The sequence below is a fragment of the Maylandia zebra genome, linkage group LG4 (assembly GCF_041146795.1).
Source record: "Maylandia zebra isolate NMK-2024a linkage group LG4, Mzebra_GT3a, whole genome shotgun sequence".
Classification (NCBI taxonomy): domain Eukaryota; kingdom Metazoa; phylum Chordata; class Actinopteri; order Cichliformes; family Cichlidae; genus Maylandia; species Maylandia zebra.
Genome location: NC_135170.1, coordinates 16,669,441 through 16,690,549, shown reverse-complemented (window position 1 = coordinate 16,690,549; position 21,109 = coordinate 16,669,441). Strand labels below are relative to the sequence as shown.

The window sequence follows — 21,109 nt, the reverse complement described above, 5'->3', positions numbered from 1 at the left end:
TTGAGCAACTAAATTAATTTTTTCAACTTATTTTCTTTATTTTTTCCAAAGAATCATGCTGACACATTTAATTATTTTTAAATTTGCTTTTAAGTATTTCTATTTTTAATTATTTCTTTATTGTGTAGACAAATCAATACATACTGTTGAAATCACTTTTTTTTTCTTATATTAGGATATTTCAGGTATTGAATGTTCAGTTAAACTTCTTTACATTGAAGTAGAGGGAGTTTTACTGGTCTGACCCACTTAACATCACATGGTGTGTGTGTGGCCCACACTGAGATGAGTTTGATGTCCCTGCAGGATACCGTATACTGTTTTTAATGAGAGTGTTTGGGGGGTTGATAAAGACTTGCGACCTCAAATTAGTAACCAGACAAGACCTAGTTATGACTCTCTGACTCACCAGATCGGACTTAAGGGGACTTTCCTTTGGCAGACTCAAATAATGAAGTCTGCATATGTGCAGATAGTCCTAGAGAGCAAAGATTGCTCTAAATGCTCAGCTTCAAATATTTTGTTTCCTGCTTTTGTCTCTGTATGACGTCAAAGAGAGTGAATGTACTCCGTATGGTCATCTCATGCACACTGCTCTGTCTGTGAGCACAGATGCCCCACCCACCTGCTGTTTGCGAGGGGCAACCAATCCAAAGAAAGTTAAGTCATGCTAAAGTACCCGAGTGGAATCCAGTAAAAACAGGTGAAGCTGGAGATGACCGTGATTTAAATGATCAATGTGAACAAACTGGGCATTTTAGGAGCCCTGCATCGACTTTCAAGTACTCCTAAAGTCCAACTTCTGGCTATGCGATCGTCTGTCAACAATAATCAGCATCAGTTTTCAACTCCACTGTCACCCCAAACTCATCTCAGAGATATAAGTGACATGGCAGTGAAAATAAATCCTGACAGGAAGCTGCTCAGCTAAAACCTCGGGCAGGATTTGACTTCTTAGCTGAGAATGCTGCCAGCCCTGATAAGAGGACAGACGCAGAAGCTCTCAGCAGTATGCTGACCACGTGCAGCAGTGGGTTCAAGTTGGTGATGGAAAGTCGCTCAAATAATGCACTTTTATTTCCACAAGAAAGGACCGAAAGCCTCAGTGGGTCTGCTAAGTGAGTCATACTGTAGATGGATGTGAGCCGCCTTCAGGTGTACAGTGAATCACGACTGTGTTCTTAAGTATTTCATGTCTTCTCGCATCACCCCAGTGCACTAGTCCATCTAACCTGTGCAACCACACAGATCCTGAGCATCCTTTCGCAAAAAGCTTGCCTACATACAGTAACATCATAAAACACACTCACAAATCCACAGTTATTAACATGTGTACAGTTATCTACCTGATTGATAAAACACTTTATTTTCTCTAGCTGTGCATGTTGGAGAATAAACAGGGCAGCTGCTGCCACACAGTGGCTCATTAACTGCAGCACATCTTGCCGTTTGTCAGCGACTCCCACTCAAGCACACACACACACACACACACACACACACACACACACACACACACACACACACACACACACACAGAAATGCAGACGAGCCAGACTTCAATAAAGCAGCAGCACGTACATTACAAAATATATATATATTTTTATAGATCGTATGACAACAAAGCACTTTTTCATGGCACTTTGTGATCACCGTGACAACCTCTCAAGAGAGGACAAATGTGACACAGAGCAAGTCTGACGAGCAAACGTTCATAATGAGCAAAGAACAGCGTACAAAGAAAAGTGATGCACAAATACAGCTTCGCTACAGGCTACACACACCGACATCCACCACCGAAGGGGACACGACAATAGTTGTGTGAGGGGGAGTGCTGTTGCTGTGTGTGAGTGGTGCATGTGGAGGGAACAGTGGAAATAATCCCACTGTCTATAGTTACACATACAGTACTCGGGATGGCGTGTCACTGGCCCTGAATTGAATGTACAGACAGACACAGAGTGGGTAAACGCCCTCCAAACGTTGGCTTTATTCTATCTAACAGCAGTACAGATGTGAACAGATGGGATCATTTTAGCTACAATCTCATCGTGAGACTCAGACTCACTTAAAGATTTAAAAGACTGTAAGGCCAAAAAAGGATTCTGTTCACAGCCTGATATAACTGGGATTAAACAAGCTCAGAGTTGTGCAGCAATGAAATGCTATATCCACGCTGGCAATCGCCGGCACCAGCGGTTGTTTAACCTGTTCATTCGTCCCATCCCTGCAGATGGATATAGCGTTTCAGTCCGCAACTTCTGACTGGTAGCTTTGATACAACTGTCACCACAAAAAAACCCACAAATATCTCTACACGTGACATAGAAGGTAGAAATTCACATTTCAAATAGGGGATGGCAACCAATCCAGATTCACTTTCATTCAGCCGAAAGCTCGGTGGAGCGAAGACGAGGACGTCTGCTTCTCAGGTTTTGGTGCAGGGATTGGCTTTCATAAGAGAGACCAGCCTTTTTTTTTTCTTTTCTTTTTTTTAAACTTTCCCTCCCTCCACATTTCTTTATCTGTATGTGTCTCTCGCTGCCAGATTATCAGCATCAGCTACGGGCCACAACAGCCAGTCTTGTGCTTCTGAGACTCGATGTAGTCGTGTATCTGGAACTTGGGCTCATTTGGCTGCTGCGTCGCTCTGTGCTTCAGCTCCCTGATAGAGAAAGAGAGAGATGCAGGAAGTTAGATGCAGAGGTGGCGGATGTGTGGGATGGAGCACAGACAGGCTGAGCAAATAAAGAATATGAGAAACGAAGAGAAACGTATCAGGATCTCCGTGTTCTGAGATTTTATCAGAATGCCTCAGGCGTGCTATCATTTAATCTGACATCCACTTAAGACTGCCATCACATCAGCATTACAAATCACCGGCATTAGTTTCATTTGCAGGTCTGGAAGCACACGTTATAAGCCGTCATTGCAGACTTCATGTGAACCTTTTGTAGATTTGCTTCCAGTCAGTAACTCATTAAAATACAGCAATCACACACTTATTATTTAGAGTCCAGAGGAAGCCTGACATGCAAAAAGTCTCATACTAATAATAATTATAGACAACAGGAGCAAACAACAAACTAAACAAAAACCAGTGGTTTGCAGTAGTTGAAGAGGAAGGCTTGATTGCATCAATTTAAAGTCTGAGACAGAGAAGAAAAAAACAACAACCACATAACCAAGAGGAGAACATCAGAGTAAACAACAGAGGTCAGGCGTATGCATGGAGCGGATAACAACCCTCATGTGAAATCTCACCGTTCATTATTCCACAAGCATGACCCGAGCTGAAGAGAATTCATTAGTTTGTTACCTTTGTGGACCGAGCACAAAAACATGCAGAATTTAGTGCAATTTATATTCAGTTCGTACTGCAAAGGGTTCTGTCTTTAAAAGGAGAATAGCTTTTGAAGTCTAACATACGAGATGTCATCAGCGATGATTTACCCTGCGACTTCATTTTTTATTCAGAAAAGAGAAGTAAGCCAAATGTTGATTGTGTTTGCAAGGCCAGCATTGGTCGTCCAGCTTTCATGGCCACTAATGATCCTCAACATCAAATCTGGGCCTGTTTTCTTTGTTTTCTTCTCTTTTCTTAGTTTTTGCAAGTTTGAGGTCGGTGGTGAAATTGACAAATAGGCTACTTCCAGGCAAGTGGTGGAAGTGGTGCAGAGGCACACAAGAAGGGGTATAGTTGCAAAATTTAAAGGTATGGTGTGTAAAATCTCACCACTAGATTTCAGTAAGTTCCAGATTGCAGTCAATTGAAGTCTGTTTTCTTACCCCTTCCAATTAAGTGCATATTCCTAGCTACGGTGGCCCCTGTGGGACAAACACCTCTGGCTGGTGTTTATCTGTAGTGAGTGTGTTTACCTCAGGTGTCAATATGCTGGGTGTCCACGTGCATTTACTCTGGTAGCTGTAAAACTTTGTGAAAGGGGTCTGATGCAAGCGAGTGAGTCACTAAAGCTCACTGCTGTCTGATGACAGCAAAACTGAGGTGAGTTTTTGAGGATATCCTGAACTTTTCTGTCTGTAGGCGTTTCTGTTAGCTGCTGTTAGCGAAACAGTCTTCGAAGTGGATCTAACAGTGTCGGCTTTGGACACCCTGACAGACGTTACACATTAATCAGTGTATATTTATGAATACAACATTCTCTTTGTTCCATTAAATAAGCTAAAAAATGACTCATTTTTTTATTTAGGTAATCAAAAGTGTTATCTACAGACTCCCCACATGGCAAAATGAATGAAACAGCTATGAGACCCAGAAATAAAATGTATGACTGATAAACTATAGCTACAAAAGTAAAAACTTTACAATAACTAGATCTACCTTTTTTGCTGATATGTATATTCTGTGCAGTGTCTTTTTAGTTTACTTTTTAGACTGAGTACAAGGTCGTTTTTTAAATAAACCTTTAGTCCATTCTGAGATCAGAATACAACACTAAATACACTAGAAGGCTAAAAGTGTATTGATGCTCAGATATCCTACCCATATGTGGCCATTAAAGATGTTATTCTAAAACTATGGACATTAATAAGCTATTACATGAGCATAGACTCTTCTGGGAATCGATCCCATTAGAGTTTATAAACTGGCTCAAAGGATTCAAATTCAGCCACAAATACCACTGTAGTCTATGATCCAGTTTATCCCAAAGCTACTGGATGAGGTTATGGTTAAACTCACCCCACAACGGCAGCATATTGTTTAAAAAATTAAATGTTGTGGGATTTCTTTTTCCCATATTGCAAACACCCTGTTCCAAAAAAGACAAAGAGCAGCAGACCAAAAGTATTCAAAACATGCATCTCATGCTCATAACTGCAACAGAACTCTGACTTGGTATGTCCAAAACTCCCCATCACCCATTTAATTTATTTGTTGGCTTTGCATTATTTTCTTCTTGGGTTAGGGTTAGTGATCAGTGATTATTTTAGTCAGATTATATTTTTCTTTTAACTGGAAATTAGGTGGAGTTTAGGCTTTTTTACGCATAGTGGGGGAAAATAAAACACAATTATAATATTAACATTAGCATTCGATCATACATCTCTTAAACCTGCATTATTTGCTCCTTTTAAGACTTGAGGATAGCCCGAAAAATTTAAAAAAGAATAACATAATTACCCTACTATGCTACCATGGCAACAAAACTGCCTGTTATCACATTAGGCAGACATATTGGTGCTTTACCTGGTAAGATGATGCTATGTGCATGCTGACAGCCAACTAAATCTTCAAAGCCACATTCTATAAAACCAAAAATTATCAGCTGACCTACACCGAAGTGGGTTCTTCGCTTCGGTCAACTAATTTCCATTACATAATGTAATCTCATCCATTGTGTACACATAGGTATTGATTACAGGAGGTTTAAAACTTACTTTCCTATAGCTTGAAAAGCCAGGTCCACATTGACTCCGGTCTTGGCACTGGTCTCCATGAATGGTACTCCATATTCCTGAGATGGAAAAAACATTAGAAGAGTAAAGACTCTCCTCTGCTGTGGAGAACATAACCACTTGAAAATGTCACGCATTACCTTGGCCAGCTTCTCCCCGTCCTCCGTCTTCACGACCCTCTCTGCAGCCATGTCTGACTGTAAGACAGCAAACGGAAAAACAAGTCATCACAGTGTAGGTGACGGGTCACAGATTCACCATGCCATCCGCTACATCTCGTCAGCCGGCACGTCCTGTCTCTTATCTGGCAGCCGGGCCGCCAGCTGGTGAGCCAGATCTCCTTCAGACTGGTGAAATGTCAGAATCTCCACCTCCAGCAGAAGACCGATGCCACCAGTCCCGCTGCTTTCACAGCAAACAATCTGAGCTGCTGCTACGTGACATCTAAGACCCTTGAGACGAGTGAGTTTTCTCTGAGCCACCAGAGGGAGCTTTTAGATATATTAGCAATGACTGCTGTTGCAGTGAGACAGGAAAATGTCTCTTTTCATCACCAGAAGCGCTTTGCAGGAAATATTCAATGCATCGGCCGCTTGAAGCAAAGCAACAGCAGTTTAGTGAGGCACTGTTTTTGGATGAATGTATCCTTAATAGTCATGATGATGGAATAACACCGGATGATGGATGAAAGCGACAAATTTGAAAACAGGCCGTCTCTGTGTGCACAGGTGTGCACATTAAAAGCACACAAATCAGAGGAGACACACAGCAACACGATCAGGACATCAATTTGTGCGCTTGTAAACGTTATGTTAAGAGATTAAGAGTTTGCATTCGTGCATGTGTGACAAAATGTGACAACGGCGTGTTAAAATTGTGCAAAGGATTTGTTATGCTCCTAATCTTTTATGTAACACTAAACGGAAGCTATGCTCACCTTGTTGCCGAGCAACATGATGACCACATCCTTCTGGGCATGCTCGTGTATTTCAGTCAGCCAAGCCTTCAAAAGTAGAAAAGATAGACAGTCAGAGGAGGAGGAGGATATTGGTCAATTAAAAAAAAAAAAGAAGCAAACACCACCAGATGAAGCAAGCGCTCTGCTGTTCCTCCTGAGCAGTGCGTTATTACCACCCTCCAATCAATCATGGCGTCACTGAGTCACTCTTGTCCTTGAATGTTTTTATTGCTTTTCATTATTGAAACTGTGTAACCAAGCAAATGATAACATCTTGTCATTCTAAAGAGAGAAGACGCTACGGGCCCCCGCAGTACTTTGCATGTAAATAGAGTTTAACGTTCAGCTTGAGGGGGCTTGGGAGCAGGAAGTGAAAATAAACACAGAGCAGAGAGGAGCAATGAGAGGCAGAGGCAGCGAAAGCACTAGGGGGAAAGTAATCTGAGAAAGTCTTACCCTGATGTTGTCAAATGATGGCTTGCTGGTGATATCATAAAGCAGGAGTAACGCTGTGAGAAAGGAAACATTTAAAAAAGGGCTACTCTTTCATAGGTGAACACACACACTGCTTTGCTTCATTACCTACTCTAGACCTTCCCCCACACGGAGAGCATGAGGAAGTAAAATACATAAAAATGCAAAGGTTACCTTGGGCATCTCTGTAGTAGGCGTGCGTTACACTGCGGAATCTCTCTTGGCCGGCTGTATCCCAGATCTGGGTAACAAAGCACACAGATACATGGTATGCAAACACTGGTGTGCATCCTGATCCACCCTCACGAAATACAAGACAGCTTGTTGTCAGCAGCACGCACTGCGAGCGATAATACCTCTCCACAAAGCTCTAACGCAGTAAAGCGTGAAGATTTGATTCAAATCCAGAATCTGAGTAGTTGAAGTTAGAAGTTAAAGCTTGCTGATAAAGCTAAACTTTGTATTTTTGTAGCTTTTTGCTCACTGGTCACTTCATTAGGTACACCTTGCTATTACCGGATTGGACCCTCAGATCTGCCTCAATTCATGAAGGTGCTGCAAATATTCCTCAGAAGTTTGGATTCATGTTGACATGATAGCATCACACAGTTGCTGCAGATTTGTCGGCTGCATGTCATTGATGTGAGTCTCCCCTTCCACCACATCCCAAAGGTGCTCGGTTGGATTGAGATCTGGTGATTGTGGAGGCCGCTGCACTACAGTCCAGCCCATCTGGCACCAACAAACATACCACGTTCAAAGTCACTTTTAAGCATCTATCTTCCACATTCTGATGCTCGATTTGAGCATGTCGCCCTAACCAACTCTACATGCCTAAATGTTGCTGCCATGTGATTGGATGATTACATATTTGCGTTACAAGAGCAGCTGAACAGGTGTACCTAATGAAGCGGCCCGGGAATATAATTATAATAAATGACCAGCTTGGCCATTTAGCTCATTGTCTTGCAAAATTACTGGCTCTAGTAGAGAAACTGCTAAATTAGTTGGCCTAGTGTAGCAGCTGTTTTCTTGAATACATCCTTAAATAAATCCTGCATTTTTACTATATTTGACTATATTCTAGGCATTTCTCAGCATTTAGTTCAATATCAAATGAAATTAATTTAGTTGTTTGTATATAGACATGTGGTGTTTCTGTTAATTCAGCATGTTGGCAGGTTGTAGGGCTGCTTCTGAACTTCCTGAGCTACTATGTAGGTTAAAATATAATATTAAGCTATATGCTTTTTTTAAAAACCCCAGTGTTTCCAAAACACAAATCAAAGAGCGAAGCACGTCACAAATGATTTGTAATGTCAAATAAATGGTATGAGGAAATGTTGAATACATCCTATCCACCTGCTGCAATTCATCCAGCCCCTTTGAAGTCTCTGAACCTTTCTGAGACTTTAGATTTTCTGCTGTAACTCATTACGTCTATTTTGGGATTAATCACAGGATTTTTTTCCCCTAATGTATAATGCTTGCAAAAGAAGAGAGGCTAAGATAGCAGAGGCGTCTAAATCTGTTGCCTCCCACTCAGTGTTGAATGAACAGGTCATAATGATAGACTGCCATGTTTTGGGGGACTGTGTGCCAACAGCATGCTGCCGGAATAAAACCCCAAATCCCTTTTTACTAACACAATATCTTTAACTGGATATCTTTAACAGTGGTTAAAATCACAGATTTCATTTAAATGGAGAAATCACTTTTTCTTTTCCAGGTAATTTTGGATTCTCTATCATCTCCCACCCTGGATGAACTGAGGTGAACCTAAAGCTGAGGCCATTAAAGCTGCTTGAGGGATGAAAGAGGAGCTGTCATGCGATGAGGTGAAATGCAGGCAGACATCGACAAGGTGCAACGCTCTCACCTGTAGCTTGACTTTCAGGTTGTCGACATCCACCACTTTATTCTAAGAAAACAAGGAGAGTCTGCGTGAGACAAGTCACCATATGTTTAGAGACTGGAGTGCTGCGGAAATGGCACAGAAATGAATGACGAACATCACAGCGGACCAAAAAAGCTCATGGACTCAGCGTGTGACAAAAAGAAACAAGGCGACTAAAAGTGGATTTGAATGCTGGCAGGGAAAGTAATTTGCAACACCCACACAACAGCGAGGTCTTTGGGATAAGAGACTTAATTACACAACAGTGAGAAAGAGGACTGGCAGCAGAACAACGGACTCCCCCGTTAATTTCCTGCCGCCCTGTAGGGGTGCCCTCTGATTTCCTGTTTTTAAAAAAGAAAAGAAAAGATCTGTCTAAAATAGTTTAGGCGACCCGGCTAAAAAAAATAGTGCTGTGATTAAGATGCTGCAAATTTTGGTACTGATCCGATAACGAGTAAATACAGGGCCATTATTGCAGATACCAGTTCCAGTATCGATACTTTTAACCCATAAAGACAGGAGGTGAGAGCAGCGTGTCATGATTTATGACATCAGTCTGGGAACACATTTTAATGAACGCTAATGAGTTTTGTTTTCCACAATAATAGATTGATACAACAAAACACACATTTTACACTTTCATCTATGTGAAATCTGTGAATATAGTGCATGCTTGAAGTTGGAGGTTTATATATATATGTATATATATATATATATATATATATATATATATATATATATATATATATATATATATATATATATATATATATATATATATAAATTAATTATTTAAATAAAATTCAGAGGTTTTAATACTGAACTGAGGCTAGAAACAAAATATGGATATATCGATCCTGTTGCACTAGTATCGATCCAATACCAGTACCAACATTCGTATCGATACTATCGATGTTTGGAAGATCTGGCCACCTTCGCTAAAACAAACAACAACAAAAAAAGACTACAGATTTTTGAAATCTGTAGAAAATCTGTTGAAAACAGATTTTTGGGAAGGGTGCAAAAGAGGAGCAAACAACAAGAGTTCTGCAGTGCGTTGCATCATGGGGGTAAAGGGAGAGTTTGAGGGGGGTTTTCATGCCACCGTGACCTGCAGGACGAAACCAGGTCATATGCATATTTCAAGCATGTACTGCAAAAACCACCACGACACGAAGGAAGTATGACTCGCGAGTGCACTTCCTTAATCAGTCTGAAACTTCATATCAGTGACAGGTCATCTCAAACGCTCCCTGCCTTTCCTGCAAAAGCACGGAAGTACGCACGTCAAAAAGAAAAAGAAAAAAGACAGAAAAACATAACACAAACGCCGCACAGAAACACAAATAACGAAACCTCTATGACGTGTGCAAGGCTGTCACTGGCAGCAACGAGCTGCCACCTGCTGAATCGTCTGCTTTTGGCGGAATGGACATGGTTGAACCCCTGCATTAGTTGCCATGGGTTTCCATTTTCTCCCCCCCACAAAATTATGACGTGAGAGGAGCCCGCATGCTGAGTAACTGCTACAAGGAAGCATGCCGAAAATAGACCGGCCATGTTACAAGCTACAACAACACACTGCCTGTCTGCCTGTGCATGCGTATGAGACAACCTTTTCACCTTTCTCCCAAATGTGACAGCAAAAGGTGACTCTCTGCCAGGCCCTCAGTCTGACACTACAAACGAATGCAAGTGTTGATCGGTGTTGATGCATTTTATGAATTGGCTGCAGCACTTGTTGCTGAGCGAGGGGAGGCAGAGTGAGAGATGCTGATGCGTCGTGTACCTGTCAGACATCCATTACGCTCCTTCGTGTCTGCACCTCCATCCAGAGAAGACAATACATCACTTTGGCTAATGCAGCACAATTTCCTCCTCGAACCACCCCCACCCACCTACCCATCCAACCCCCTACTTGACTTGCCATTAGTGAGAGTGCTTTGCTCTGATTGGAGGATAACTCGGATGCTGAGGGTGAGCCTGTCCACTCGGTCCGAGCAGCACATTTGCCCGTTTGCATCAAATCCAGCACTGTGTGGGTTGTGTGTGTGTGCGCGCACACGAGGTGTGTGTGAATAAGAGCTCGTCTGTCAGCATGGTGACTCCTCCAGGACTGAGCTGAGCTGCAGCCAATCTTTCCAGGAGACAGGGACGTGGGCAGGCATCTGCCAAGACATTTATGAAGCAGTCCGCAGCCTAACAGCACAAGAGGTCTGTGAACTCCACTGATATTTTTTTGTACATTTGGTGCTATCAACGCAGAATGACGAAGTGTTCCTCGCAGAAACTGCAGGGTGATAATTGGGTCGATGTCGCTCGTTAACAGACAGATTACTGTTGTTTTTGTTGCTTTGCGGATAGTATTAGGTTGTTTTTGCACACGTAAGTTATTGCTTCATATGATTAACAAGAATACTGACACACACACACACACACACACACACACACACACACACCCACACACACACGGAAAGGCTCATAGAGAAATTGAGCATCATTATGGTTTATTGGGTGACTTCTACAGAATCTCTCTCACCCTAAAGTCTATTCCAACGGTGGCTATAAAGTTGCCTCCCAGAAATGCCCCATCTTTGAAGCGCACCAAGAGGCATGTCTTCCCCACGGCCGAATCTCCCAGCAACATCACCTAGAGCAAACCCACCACCAAAGAAGAAGAAGAGGGGACAACAGGTTACAGCTGATCAAAACAAACAAACAAAACAAAAACCCATTGACACAAAAATAAACCGACAGATGTGCGTTGCATTAAACACACTGCATGAACATTTCACAGCTGGAATCATACAGTTTGACACCCACGACCACGCTGTGCAGTATATCATGTATCAAGCCACAGTACACTACAGTGTTGACTTAGCCGCCACCAGGATGTGACACTTTGCAAGTACTGGGGGGGTTAAGATGTGATCAGCCAACTCTGTAATTTTACTCTCGTCATTTTTTTTTTCATTTTCTTTCCAGCAGGCACCCCTTTCCAATCAATATAATTACAACAACGGGGGTGCGTAATTGTACAATCAATCCAGCAGCATGAAGGTGAAAATATTACGCATTGCTTACACCGAGTCATGGCTGCTTCAATAAAAGAAAAAGCACGCCATGCAAATGCGCACGGGCTAACAGAGTTGCACTTGAATGCAAGTTTTGCTGCCGTCTCTGTGAGTTGATGGAACAGTGTGAAAAACCTGGGCGGCTCTCATTCAGCAGAAGCTGTGAGGAGCAACAAGTACACCCTCTGCAAACATCTGGGCGGACGAGGATTTAGAGCCTCCTCAAAGAAAGGCTTATTCAGCACCAAACCGGGTGGATGACTTGTCTGCTATGCTGTCATTATGCAAACTGTAAAAAAAATAATGGCCTGCTAAAAGGCAGAGCCTTCAGATTGCATTTCTTTTCTCTCTCTCGCTTGTGATCACCAGTGAGCGCTGCACATGTGAAAAGTCAATAGTCGTGTCGCTGCTGCTGAAGGTACACCCAGCTGTCACAGTGCAATAAATGTACACACCTGTTCCAACTGTAGCACCACAAAAAAGGCAAAACAAGCCCCCCCGAACACAGACACAACAAGACGGAAATACACACCTTGAAGGCAATATCGTAATACTCGTTAATAGACGCGCATCTCTCCAAGACATATTTTGATGTGCCGTTTTTTGCCTGCTTCTCCGTCAACGATGCCTTTCTCGTGGACATCGCAGTGCCAAGGGAAAGAGCGCAGGCTAAAGAGCCTTCCCCCCTTCCAAAATTAAAAATTAAAAACCCCAAACAGTTCCGATCTCCGAAGGTGTCCAAGAAAACAAAACAAAAACAAAAAACAGGAAGAAAGACGCGCAAAGAGCCTCCAGCGAGATCTCCGCCAACTCAGTCCCAGTGTCCGCCAACCTCCACCTCTGCTCGCATACTGCGTGTGGCCACGAAAGGATCACCTTCCCAAGTGAAGAAAGGAGGAGAAAAAAATCACACCTCAACTCGCGCACTGTGAGAAGACGCGGAAGAAGACGGTCAAAACTTAAACATCAGCTGCAGCGGCGCCATCCAGCAGTCAAGGAGAAGGCAGTGATGACAAGCAGGCGGAAACATTAGTGTGATTGTTCAGAGCAGAGCGGTGCATCGTGGCGTGGGCAGATCATTAACTGAGCAGCTATGCGAGGACGTCGACGGCGGCTCCGCGGACGATGGTGTGTCTTTCACGCTGACATTGGAGCCGCGGGGGTCAGACGCGCTGACGGCTGACTCATCTGCCACAGGTGGTGGTGCTCGATCGAGAGGATCACCCCCCCCCGCCACACCCCACTCCATCCACACGCACACGCACAGGTGAGAGGTGGACGGACTACTAGTTTAAAGATCCACAAATCATACTTGGCTGTTCATTTACACCACCATCAACATCCCTGCGCACACACCAAAACCTAATATGTGCCCAATTTTTACAAACATTCTTTTTTTGTTATCCTGGGACATTCTATCGAGTCTTGTTAAACTGGTTTGAGTCTTTTGTTATTCTTGCGCCTTCTTGATCGACCAGTTGTCCTCCCAGTTTCCAGCTACAGCAGCAGACAGTGTTTGTCTCCACCTGCCGTTCGGAGAGGAGACTCTCCGCGCTCAGACGGGACTAAAGGCGGCACGGTCACAGATCATTTATGTTACGTAACTGACATGCGATCTGCCGCTCACACATATGAGCTCATGAGTCCCCGTCAGCGACAGCAGCGTCTCCCCCTCTTGCATTAACATAATGAGAAAACATGGAGCTGGGCATGTCGTGGTTTTGTGGTTGGCATCCTAGCCGTCTGTGTCCGCATTTGTTTCCTGTTTTACTTCCGAGTTTCTTTTTAAAATGGAGATTTAATTCATTTGGGGGGGAAGCGACCCCAATCTTCGTGGCTGCGTGTGATCCTTTGTTAAATCATGAGTTAACTGTGGTTAACCACATTGTTTTTTCTTGGAGAGCTGAAAGCCACACCCAGGCCTGATTACTGCCAGACATGTTGGATAAAGAAATCAATGAAACAGAAGCTGTCTGACAAACTGAAGCAGGCTAAAAGATTTCAAAACGCAATATGTCTGTCTGGTTTGTCAGTCATCCAGGTCACAGGACTCTAAGGAGCTTGGAAAGAAAAGCAAAAAGTCCAGTCACTTTCCTTTCCAGGCTCCTTAGATGATGCAACAGATTTCTAAAAGGAACAGCTGAAAAACAAAGTCACTGACATGTATCAGTCTGTAAAGGGTTACAAAGATATTTCTAAGGCTTTGGGACTCCAGTGAACCACAAAGGGGGAAAACTTATATTGAATCTTCCCATAAATTTCTTGCCAACAAAAACGGACTGCAGGAGCGCATCAGTGATTCATTCAGGTCACAAAGAACCCAGAACAACATCTAAAGAACTGCAGGCCTCATTTGCCTCAGTTAAATTCAGAGTTCATGATTCAACAATACAAAAGCGACTGGGATCTATGGAGAAAACCACTGCTGACCAAAAAAACACAAAGTTAAACAACTTGTTGCAAATGTTGGAACAATGAATTCTGCTCTCTACTAGAAAATCCTGAAGGATATTTTCTGACCATGAGTTTGTCCCCTGAAGCTGAAAGGCCCTTGAGTTCTGGAGCAAGACAATGATGTCTTAAATGTCTTAAAATGTCTTAAAAACATCAAAATTAAGCTTTTGGATTGGCCTAGTCAAAGTCATGACCTTAAATAGGCTGTTCGTGCTTGAAAACCCTCCAGTGTGGCTGAATTAAAACAAATCTGGGCCAAAATTCCTTCTATTGTGTGAAAGATTCACTGTCAGTTATCACAAACACTTGATTGCAGTTCTTGCTACTAAGAGTGGCACAGCCAGTTATTAGGTTTAGAGGGCAATTACTTTTTCACACAAGGCCAGGTAAGTTTGGATAACTTTTTTTTCCCCTCCACCAATTAAATCACCATTAAAAAAAAACTTGTTTGATGATCTGAAACATTTAAGTTTGGCAAATGTACAAAAAAAGCTAAGAAATCAGGTAGGTGGCAAATACTTTCACAGCTCTGTGCAAGTCTTCTTTTTTTTTTTACCTCGTGCCACTTTTGTCGTGTTGCTTTATTTGCTCAGTTATAGTAATTTAAATCAAACCTGCACAGTTCTCATCAAAGAACTCGCGTCTCTCACTCTCAACAAATTACTCCACGTGGAAAAAACACTCACTAACTGACATGACGGAGCCGTGTCAGAGCAGCACGTTGGAGGTGCAGCTGAGGAAAATGAGTCAATTTAACATTTCAGATCGTATCAGATAAACTGTCAGTTACCAGTTCCTGCGTGCCCGTTTTTCCCCCCGGTTCACTGCTTTACGGCTTATGAAGAGAAGACATGTCTAAAATATCTGAACGCAGAGACTGAAAAAGCTTTAAATCTCAATTTGTTCCGGCCAGCTCAGCACGACTGCCTGAATTTCCACCTTGCTGATCATCTCAGCCAGGTCCTTTCAAAGTGTCGCCTGCAGACACCCAATGAAAGGCACTTTTTGCACACCCTGTCTCACCCCTGACTTTAATCCAGCACACTTACGCTTCCAGGAGATTTATTTATTTATCTATTTATTTTTGTAGTGCATCTTTCTGCAGGGCGTTTGAACCTTAGATCATACATTTCTGCAAACTTATGCAAATGTGCAATGCCAAAGCCAGTTTTCTACTTTCCCGCAGATTTTCCCCCTCCTTTGCGCTGCACTAATGGCAATGACACAAAGCCAAAGTTATCATCAGTGTGGCAACAAGGGGGAAAAAATCCACCAGACTAAGCCATGCATGCCTCCTGTTTGTCTCTTTTGGCCTTCACTTGTCACCCAGCCTGACCCTCAGCCACAAAAAAAAAAAAAAAAAAAAATGTCACAAAGCATCAAATCAGTCTTGTTGGAAGCATCTTTGCAACAAACATCCAGCAGCAAATAGCCTGCACGCCTCAGCATCCATCGCTTGTGCTCTCCTGATAGTAATTTCAATTGTAGCATTGGCATCATTGACTATAATCCTTAACCCCTGCAGTGTGGTAAGGATTATAATGAATGCAGTGATAAAATGCAACATTGGTGCACTGGAGAAGCGCCGCTGATTCACGTCGCACTTCACTGACACATACCGAAGGAGTCAAACACTCCCCAGCACCCAAACAGAGAAGATTTGCTTCGCAGCAAATGTCACGACTTTAGTGCAAACAGCCCATCACGGTGACATCTCCCTCAACACTCGGGTGAAGTCAGCGGCTTAATGAGGTGGGAGGAGGAGGGAGAGAAAGCATACACATATATACACACACACAGACACACGGGCGAGCAAGGCAGAAGTATGAGTGAGCCAGAACAAAGAGTGGGTGGGGTGAGCGGTGGACATGAAAAGTGGACTCACCGTGAAGCCGATGCCCACGGTGGAGGTGAAGGACCCTGCGATGAACTTGCCCTGGTCAAACTGAACCAGCAGGGAGGTCTTGCCCACTCCGCTGTCCCCCACCAGGATGGTCTGCAGACAGATTTACAGAGAAACAGAGGCAACATCATGCAGGCTTCAGCGCTGCAGCTTCTACTTGTCGCCCGAGGCCCTGCGCTGTGTGGGCACAGGCGGTGTAGGACAATGCGTGTGTTCATAGGCTGCTCAGTGTGGAGCTCTGTGCTCCATGATGCTGTGTGACAGCCGGAGCTGGGAGTCAATAACAGCAAAAAGAGGGAAGCACAATGGGCACCGGTGAAGCGGGAATGTAATCGGGTTATGTGTGCGAGATCCGTGCTCACGTCTCAGACTGATGCCTCACATCTGCTCCTGTACCCTTATGGTGCCACTATCTCTCTGTTACTCCCATTTTTCTCTTAGACATCACAGATTCACTTCAGTTCTAACTGTTAACCTAAGTACAGCTCATCAAAGTAAAGAGCTTTGGATACAGAGGTGTTAACCAACAGGTAACACTTTATAATACAGCCCGTGACTAAAGGTGTAATTACCTTGTAATTACATGGTATTTTAGTGTATTTTATTTGAAACTACAATATAATTATATTTACCTACAAATACTTACAGGTAGCTACACTAGAATAAAGGGGTAAAAGGTCAGGTGTTTACATGAAATAAAGAAATGACTATGCTGTGAGTACATTTAAGTTGTGTATAACTCATTTTAAGTAGTGTGCAATGTGCCAAAATAATTTGATTAACTTTAAGTATTGCATACCTACGGAAATTTCACAGGAAACAAACTATTCTTTCAGTAAAGTGTTGAATAATATATTAATTTTGTGGAAAAATAAAGTGTATTTCCCCATCTTACATTGTAACTACACTGTACTTTTCAGGGTGCAGGTCATATTATGGAGTGGCTTAACTTTGGCTCTCTAATAGGTCACACACATTTATTTTCACTTTAAGCTGGTCAGGGAGAACAGTCTTCGTCACATTTGTAGTATACATAAAAGGACTGTTGAGTAATAAAACATCGATCACGTACATTAACCTAACGGATATTCAGGTGAGATGAATGCACTTCATAATACAGCCCGTGCCCTGAAAAGTACAGCATATTTAGGATGTAAGATGGGGAAATAATTTGGTTTTCTTGCAAAATTACCATGAAATTGCACTTAAATGTACTCACAGCATAGTAATATCTTTTTGTGTAAAAGCCAGACTTGTTATCCCCTTATTCTAGTTCATCTAACTTTAAGTATTTGTAGGTAAATATAATTACATCATAATTTCAAATAAAATACGTTGAAATTTCTTGTGTTCATGCGCCGCTTTATAAAGTGTCACCAACTAATTTTAGTTCAGGCAAGTTACAGTTTAGCAAAACAACTTCTTAGCATCAGGTTAGGATATCTTAAAAATAAGTGGAATCTATTAATTTTCTTCTGCTTTTCCAAATTAGAGTTTGGAGTCTATCCCAGCTAACCTGTCCATCACAGGGACACAAACAGACAACCATCCATTCAAACTGCATACAGAAAGGCCCCAGGCTGGATTTGAACCCAGGACTCAACATCAATTATCCCCCCCACTGCATCATGTTATATATGCATTACAGATTACAGTGGATCTATAGAAACACCACAAAAATGTCACATGTGGAGGTTTTAAATCTAAATATATTCTAAGGTTCTGGGCAGCAGAGTCATCATAGTTTTGTATTTTTTCATATTTTTGAACTTTTATTTCATATTGACCTGCTAGTTTTAGTTCGGTTTAGTTTCAGTTATTTTTTGATTGTTTGTTTTAGTTCATTGGTTCAAAATCTTTAGTTTTAGTTTAGTTTTTATTACCTTCAGTGTGAGTTCTAGTCTTTTTAGGTGTTGTTGTATATTGTAAATCATACTAGAGGTAAGATTTATTAAAATCAGTGCAGGTATTACAATAAAAACACATATTTTAAAAGCAGTGGACTCACAAGCTGTAATATAAATATGTTTTTATTTATAAAATCTTGTTTCCCATTTAGTTTCAGTTTAGTTTTAGTTAACTATAACAACCTTGATGTGTAATACTACCATCATCTCACCAGGAAGATACAGCAGGTAAAATAAGAACTGAACACGTCAGCGGTTTTCTAAGTAAATCTATTTCTAAAGCTGCCGTTGAAATGAAATTCTCACAGTCTTAACAACCCATCCAATCCACGCATGCAAAGAAATCAAACCACAGATGTCCATAAATTATGTGTAATAGTTTGCTCTTTTAAATTTTACTATTTCTTTGCAACATAATGTTGATTTAAAAAAAAATATGCTTCGGCAGCAGTTTCACCAGAAGCTCAGGTGGGAAGCACAACTCGTTAACACAGTAGTGATTCCCAAAGAGAGAGCCAGGGCCCCCTGATGGCCTTCCAAGGTACTGCAGGTGAGCCAACGTAATCTCTCTTGTAATTTGATTAGAGTGAAGATTTAATATTTGGGTGGAAGGATTTTCAGGGTGTTGGCTTTGAGAATAGCTAAATTACCACATTAGGGTCCTACAGGGGACACGTTTCTTTGGAACAAAAACATTTTGGTGGTAATACTGCAGTTTTACTTGATTTGTTATTTTACTGCCAGCTTAATTTAACTGAAAAGATCTCACACAAACATACTTTAAGATGTCATGCAGGTGTGAAATGTTCTTGTACACGTTTCAGACCGAGAATTTGACGCACGCACAAAAGCAAGACGCAGCGCCACAGAAACGGCCGCTGGCTCTGTTTGCTGAGGGTCATCCATCACCCCAGCTGCCATCTGACTTGCCACCGCAGCTCTGGCAACAACTGGCCTTGTCGCCATGGTTATTGTCTCCCTGGCTTCTAGAGTACCCAGCCTTGAGGTCCTTGGCAGCAGATGCTTGCCTTCTTTATTGACATTACTCACCCCACCGCCTCTCCATACACAGAAGTCCTCCTCACCCTCCTCCTCCTCCAGCAGGCCAGACTCCACCGCCTGCTTCTTATCTGCAGTGTCAAGGAGCTCAGATAGAGTGCAGCGTGACAGCAGGCAGCCTCTGTACTCCTCACTTTAAACACCGATATTCATGTTCTGCACATTCAATTTGCTCCCCACATTAAAAATCTAACAAGGTGACATGCAAGCCGAACATCTGAGGCTACGTGGCTCCCTCGCTCTCCAGCGTGCTTCCTTTTGATGGAAACTCCGGAGCAGGATGCTTTTAGTCTGCAATAGCAGATATAACAAAGTGTTTGCTTGCATCCCTTTCAAAGAGAGAGCAGGTATGAGCACCTGAAGTAGAAACAATGCAGACCAGGTTAGATGTAGTGTGCGGCCCCCTCGGAAACCATCAGATTACTATTTCATACCACCTACATGAAATTTTGATGTCAGCATGCTGGCAGCATTTTCAGGACTGATGCTGGAGACGAGAGCAGCCATGAAACAGAAGTCAAAGCACAGGAGACTGGTGGTGTGGATGTTATAAAGCGGGAGGTGGGGGGGTAACTACAGCTTTTTCAGAGACCTGTCTGAACCCTGACACTGAGGAGACCCAGGACAGCTTTAGAGGCCAGCAGAATCCCACATACGTTTCGGCATATTTGGTGCTTTTGCCGGAGCCAAATTTGACATTTTGTCAAACTAGTTGTGACAGCGTTGCTACACTGCAGAGGTCTTTCCATGATGAGATTAAAATTCGAGCTCAAACTGAACATCCAAAAGAGAGAGCACATCACCCCACGTTCCTTCTGGTAAAACGCTGAAAAGACTGCAGGTTTTTGCTTTTACAGTGCATATTTTATTTTCTACTTTCTCGCCAAAGCAGTTTCTTGTCACACGTTTTCATGTAGGACTTCAACATTTACTGGATATTTAAAGAGTTGAGAGCCAACTGGCTCAGTGCAGCCTGCAAACAAAATTGGAACCATCAGTATGTAGTATGTGCTGGGGCTGCTGGCAGGCTAGAACTCGGCAAAACAGCAAATGCATCCATGAATTCAATTAGTGAGGAAGCAGGAGCTTGTTCTTGGCTTACCATAATAAATACTTGTTTCACACATATCCAGTAATGGAATTACGGAGCATTCAGAGCGATTAAACCATTAGACTATCTGCAAGAAATGCCCACAATCGGAGACAATAAACAGGATTTCACTTGCTTTGTCTTTAGTTAAAACTGTGCAGCTCCTGTGATTGTGACAAAGTCCAGAAGTTATCCTGCTGACTAACGCGAAATTGGTGGTGAACATTAAGTGATGTGCTCTTTACAGTTCTTAGACAGCGCTTTTAGTTTTTTAATTTTATCCAACATGTCGCATTCATCCATTCACACTCATAAATCATGACACACTGCACTCCCATAACCCCCTAGTACTACAGGGAGGTTATATTGGGTGGCATTAGATCACTGAGCTATTAGATTATTGTTGGGTACAGATGTTTCCAGAAAATGACACAGAAGGAGTCACTGTGGAAAGAATAGTTAATTATTTAAAAAAGCACATCCTTTTGAAAGTTAATTTAAAAGTAAATTAAGATTTTATATTTTTTTCTGTGGTAATCTGTAATTTCACTTTGTATATTGTTAGTTTCCCGCATCATTTTTAATATAGTTACATAAATACCTTGTGTGTTAGTTCTTCATTATAAGGGTAGGTGATGGCCGTGGGCATCTGTCCATCCTCTGTGGATGACATGTACGCGCTGTCCGAGGAAACCATCTTCCCCCGCTCATTCATCCTGTGCGTATCCCAGCTGTCGTCCATCCACTTTCTATTAAATAGTAATTATCAGCTCCTAACCAAAAAGCAGGTGAAGTCCTAGAGGTGAACTAAACGTTTATGCTTCCTCTCCATCCTTTTTATCGCCCTGTCTTAATTCCTCCACCCCACCTTCTCT

General features: G+C 42.4%; 1 protein-coding gene across 3 annotated transcripts; it reads right to left on the bottom strand.

Annotated features, from left to right (window-relative positions):
• Nucleotides 1-1,579: 1,579 nt before the first annotated feature.
• zgc:112183 (ras-related protein Rab-37) lies at nucleotides 1,580-21,024 on the bottom strand. 3 transcript variants are annotated; one of them, XM_076883058.1, is made up of 9 exons: nucleotides 20,836-21,024; nucleotides 16,161-16,271; nucleotides 8,727-8,768; nucleotides 7,022-7,088; nucleotides 6,830-6,882; nucleotides 6,353-6,418; nucleotides 5,556-5,612; nucleotides 5,398-5,474; nucleotides 1,580-2,662 (listed from the first exon to the last, which is right to left on the bottom strand). In XM_076883058.1, the coding sequence occupies exons 1-9, from the start codon at nucleotides 20,974-20,976 to the stop codon at nucleotides 2,560-2,562; spliced, it is 717 nt and encodes a 238-aa protein (XP_076739173.1). In that variant the 5' UTR covers nucleotides 20,977-21,024; the 3' UTR covers nucleotides 1,580-2,559. The 3 variants fall into 3 exon arrangements, with proteins under 3 accessions (XP_076739173.1, XP_004560721.1, XP_076739174.1); XM_004560664.6 differs by lacking the exons at nucleotides 16,161-16,271; nucleotides 20,836-21,024 and adding exons at nucleotides 11,287-11,397; nucleotides 12,354-13,287; XM_076883059.1 differs by lacking the exons at nucleotides 16,161-16,271; nucleotides 20,836-21,024 and adding an exon at nucleotides 12,354-13,293.
• Between the last annotated feature and the right edge of the window lie 85 nt (nucleotides 21,025-21,109).